This window comes from Rhagoletis zephyria, unplaced genomic scaffold (genome assembly GCF_001687245.7).
Source record: "Rhagoletis zephyria isolate East Lansing unplaced genomic scaffold, Rhagoletis_zephyria_1.1 Rzeph_scaffold_08220, whole genome shotgun sequence".
Classification (NCBI taxonomy): Eukaryota; Metazoa; Arthropoda; class Insecta; order Diptera; family Tephritidae; genus Rhagoletis; species Rhagoletis zephyria.
Window position 1 is genome coordinate 21,274 of NW_016165300.1, and position 5,253 is coordinate 26,526.

The window sequence follows — 5,253 nt, forward strand, 5'->3', positions numbered from 1 at the left end:
GTATAATGCAACCAGAGATAAGGATGTGCGAAAAACACCGATGCATCCACAATTTCCACTCGATCTAAAAATCGATCGTACATGGGACTCTTATTCCAATGGCAACTCGCAGTAGTCTAAATAAAAGCAACTTTAACGGCCGTTTTCACTAGCTCTGGTTAACACTAATCGCCAGTCAAACATCGTTGCCGACGTTACCGACACAATGTAATATGCATGGAGTAGTAACGTAGGCGAACGACGTTTAACTGGCGATTAGTGTTGACCAGAGTTTTTGGCCGTACTTTGTAAGTAGGGCCTTAAGCGAGCGCTACGGATCATTTGCGATTGCACCTTTCTTCTCGAAGTGCGCACCTTGAATTTCCTCGATTTCGATGTAATTCTCAATCCTATCTGTATTCACGTGCCAAATCTACAATATATTATTACGAATTTTTATTTATAACGTTTTTTTCTTCCTTATGCTGTCATTTCTTTTTGAGCTTAACGCTCAAGCTACTCTAAAATGAGCCGGTCTCATCGGTAAATAACTCCCCTACTGTTTCGACGCAATCCTAATAAGATCGTAAGGTGGTAACTGTTTACAGGTATGTACCGGATACCGCCCTATGTTCGAAATTCAGGACGACGTGCAATGTGCCTAGCTTAAATGATGGTAAGTAATTTGGTGCGGTTCAGAAGTGCCAGTGGCCCTTTATTCATAAAAAATGAAGTAGGTTTAAAGAGCTTTATAAATTGACGTCTTCATACATTTTTGAATTTATAAACCTTTTATAAAGCTACTTTATTTTTTATGAGTAAGGCCATTAATCTTTACTTTTTACAAGTTTTATGTTATTTGAATGGAGTGGAAAACGTCGATAATGATGTTTAACCGGGAAGTAGGATAACCAGATATTGAACAACCGGCCCTGAGTAACCGGCCATTATTGTACTAATGATTCTGTAATAAATGAAAGGAAATGAAACAGTTTTTCAATAAGTAAGAAAAGAGAAGCGAGTTTGGCCAAACCAATTAAATGTCTCTAAAAATTTCCGTTAAAAACATAATTAGCTTAATTAATTTGAAATTTTGTACAATTTTGCTTATAACTTATTTCGTGAAATAATGTGAAATAATGGACTGTATGCATAAAACCTAAGCAAATGCTCTTTCTTAAAATTTCAGACTTTTTAAGTCTTTACGTCATACGGCCCATAACTGAAAAACCCTATGCAAATCGATAAATCGATGTATTCCCGTCGATGGGTTCAAAAATATTGTTGTATTTTTCGATGTACCGAATCAAAGAAATACATCGATTTTGCCACTGAAATCCCTAACCAGAGAACGTATTGCATAAAACATAGAATCTACGTTCTCTGACCATGGTTGTCAAGTTTTGCATACGAAAACGTCAATCATGGCAATAGCAAACTTCACGTAAAAACAAAAATAAAAGTTACGTTTTTACTACTGGCAAATTTTTCTATCTCGCAAGTACATGTGCCCAAAGTTATATTTATTATTTACATTACATTAATTGTTTTAATACAAATACATACAATTATACCGTGTAGAAGTAAGATGTCTGTGGATGAGCTGAATGGCTCCGAGCTTGGTACCAAAGAATATTGGGACAACAGCTACGACCGTGAAATTAAAAACTACAAAAATTATGGCGATGTTGGTGAAATTTGGTTTGATGAGGACTCCCAGATTCGCGTCATAAACTGGATAATGAAGCAGGATAATTTATCAACAGATATAAAGATAATTGACATGGGATGTGGCAATGGCATGCTTCTAATTGAATTGGCACGCGAGGGATATACCGACTTGCTTGGCGTAGATTACTCTCCCAATGCTATTGAGTTGGCCAAACAAATTGCCAAAGATCAAGAATTGATAATTCGTTACGAGGTCGCCGATCTGCTAAATAACGAACTTTTTCTGCAACAAATAGACACTCCTTTCGGCATTGTGCATGACAAAGGTACTTATGACGCTATCAGCTTATGCCCGAAAAATCCAAAGGAAAAACGAGAGGCTTATATTCGTACAGTTCATAGTGTTATGGATGAAAAAAGTGTTTTTATTATAACATCGTGTAATTGGACTGAAGATGAACTCATAATTAGTTTTGTTGATAAATTTCTCAAGAAATGTACAATTCCCACACCCTCGTTTAAATTTGGTGGCAAAGTTGGAAGTGTAGTCAGCTCCATAGTTTTTACTAAGAAAATAAGCTAATAAAACTTGTCTGAAATAAACTTTGTTAATTAAGAACTTCTGATGCAGATACATAAATATTGTCCACGGAATCACGTTTTCGTGCGTTAATATACATATATTCCATGGATAAATCTTTGGCATAAGTTCAGAATACGGCCCATTAAGCTGGAACAAAACAAAAAAAGAGGGCGTGGTCCGCCCTTTTTTCTAACTTACACGGTATAAAAATTTTTATGGCAAACATATTTTCGGGGCAATGCTGGGGCGAAGGGGGAATTTTCGAAAATTTAAAATGACCATATTTCGAAAAATTCCTGACCGAATTCGAAAAAATGGGTATCGTGAGAACGAGAGAGAGTTGCTAGTTCCTTGGTAAAAAAAAAGAAGGTAGTTTCCATAAACAACTTCTTGACGGATACTTAGATCTTTGAAGCTTCATAATAGCCCTGTTCGCGTACGCACTATCCAGTAAAATCCAGTACTAATTTTACTGGTTTTTACTGGATGTCGTTTTCGTACGTAAAAACTTGCAGCAAGGCGAATTAATACAAGGTGGCGCTAAAGTAATCCTCCTATCAGAAAATGCTATAAATTTTGCGATTGGCCCCTAATGTCAGTTCTGTTTTGACATTTGTGTAGTAAACACATGCGAAATACACGTTAATAAACAATGTTACGCTACACTGCTCCAGAACGCGGAATATTCATGCCTATTACGGTATCCGACGGATGCCATCCGCACGGATCTAATCAGATTCGCACTGTCGGAATAAGCGAATGCGAAGGATTAGATTCGTGCGAATGGTATCTGTCGGACCAGAATAGGTCTGTTTCCGAGGGATCCCATTCTCATGAATCTAATCATATAAAATGACGTACAAGAAATGGCTAAGAAATTTTATTGAGTCAAATTTCCTTGAGGCAGTACACAGTTCTTCAGAAATTTAGTACGCTTTCTACTACGGATTTCTAAAGTTTTTTTTGTGAAAAAAGTTCCATTATTTCTTGAGGAAAGAGTGAGGCAACAGGCTGTGAGGTATAAAAAATGTCAAAATTCCTTGGACACACACGCGAAATAATGGCAATTTTTTCTTGACCGTTTTCTTAAGAGCTGGATACTAATGGCCTTATTCATAAAAAATAAAGTAGCCTTATAAAAGGTTTATAAATTGAAAAATGTATGAAAACGTCACTTTATAAAGCTCTTTAAACCTACTTTATTTTTTATGAATAAGGCCATAAGCTTATATCGCAACAAGATTGTTAATTTTTACATTTAACGAACTCGTTGATTCAAATTAAAGTTGACAAAAATGCAACCATGTGCCACAATCCTGCTTGCAAATTCTACTGGCAAAAATTTTCCCAGCACGAATTTGCAACTTCCCCTCAAAATGAAATGTCAAAACTATGCTCTCTCCTTGCAAGTTTTACTGGGTTTTTGGCTAAACGAACACGATTTGGTAACAATTGGTACCAACTTGTACAAATTTTTTGCATAGCTAACACTCCTAAAGCTTTTCGGAGTTTTCACCAATTGGGCCCCGAGGAGCGCTTTTGGGTTGTGTGCTGCGTTTTCGATTTGCGCGCACGGCAACACTTACTGTGGGGAATTTCACCTCATGATTAGAATAAGGTTTTTCGAGGATAAAATATATATAATTGTGATATTTATGAACCAAATGTAGGTTAAGTATAGTATCAATGCTTAATTAAGAATAATATCAATAGATAATAATTTGCGCTTGTGTTTCTATAAACTGGAAACTCACATCGTATTTTTATTAAAAACTTGAATTTTGTGAGCTTATCAAGGAAAAGTCTAAACTTCCGAATATATTTATGTCTTCATTACAAAAAAAAAGGTTTGTTTAGTTATAGAGACTTCAATGCCTGCCAGCGTATCCGTCCAGACAGCTCATTAAGCACACCCAAGTTTGAGCGGAACTCGTCAAAAATACTTAATACCATGTTCTGACCGACATCGAAAACATGTTTTCGTTGCTAAAACTGGTTTTCGACCTAAAACTTGTGTTTTCGTCCCTGTAAAATCTGTCAAACGAAAACCAGTTTTCGCTGAAAACTACTTGAAAACTCACGTTTCACTCATTCCAATCGGTGTCTTCACTAGTTTTTTCGATTATTTATCGAAGTGCGTATAAATCCAAGCCACGCATTTGGTTGGAGACTGCGTTGGTTATGGTGGTCATAAGTTCAGCCAACACATTCAATGATCCATTACCCGGAGCTGCTCCAATATGATGAGTAGATTTTAGTGAGCCTCACAAGCCACTGCCTCCAGTTACAAGCTGGATATCTGAATATTCGAAAATAAATAGCAATTATCTCTTTAAAAAATTACCTGTGCCACTCTGCCTTAGTACGGTTGTTGCTCCCTCTCATACCACAGTAATATTGCATGCAACTCTGAATCAGCAAAATTGATGCTCCGCATTATCAACCCTGATCACATTTTACCCCGAGGACATGATTCGATAATACAAGGTTAGATAATTATTGACAGCAGCGTTTTGACACTCCCTTCCAAAATGTTGAATTTGCAAAGGACAAAGAAAGGGGAAGAATGAAATCTCTTGGTGCGAAAATGGTAGTAGAAAAGTACGCAAAGTAGGCAATTAGTAGTGGAACTCCTTTTGTAAATTTTAATGTATTTGCAGAAAATCTGCCATATTGAACTTAATATTGATATATCTACGTAAATTATGTAATTTATGTGCTATTTAGCTGTATAAAAACTGCAAAATAACTCAAAATTAAAATAAAACTACTATGAGATTTATATAAACATCCAATTTAAAAATAATTTATGTTTTCATCAGTTAAATATGCTTCATATGCATATACAAATAAATATATTGCACAAAAGCTTATATTTGTATTTCACTCGAAAGCTACACTTTTTCCAAGTAAATTTGCAAAGAAGCAACACGGTGCCAATGCTAAGGGAGCGGTGCGAGAGAGACAACTGTCACTTTATCGAACCTTGTATTATTGAATCATGCCCCGAGGAGTACTCA

General features: G+C 36.1%; 1 protein-coding gene across 2 annotated transcripts; it reads left to right on the forward strand.

The window, feature by feature from the left end:
* Window positions 1-1,359: 1,359 nt before the first annotated feature.
* Window positions 1,360-2,719, forward strand: LOC108374873 (protein-lysine N-methyltransferase mettl10). Of its 2 annotated transcripts, none has more exons than XM_017630906.1 (2): window positions 1,360-1,480; window positions 1,561-2,718. In XM_017630906.1, the coding sequence occupies exon 2, from the start codon at window positions 1,568-1,570 to the stop codon at window positions 2,231-2,233; it is 666 nt and encodes a 221-aa protein (XP_017486395.1). In that variant the 5' UTR covers window positions 1,360-1,480; window positions 1,561-1,567; the 3' UTR covers window positions 2,234-2,718. The 2 variants fall into 2 exon arrangements, with proteins under 2 accessions (XP_017486395.1, XP_017486396.1); XM_017630907.1 differs by having other exon boundaries at window positions 1,364-1,441; window positions 1,561-2,719.
* Window positions 2,720-5,253: the final 2,534 nt, after the last annotated feature.

Bases quoted from the DNA above. Each gene is read 5' to 3' on its own strand.
- LOC108374873 (XM_017630906.1), top strand. From the start codon at position 1,568: ATGTCTGTGGATGAGCTGAATGGCTCCGAGCTTGGTACCAAAGAATAT.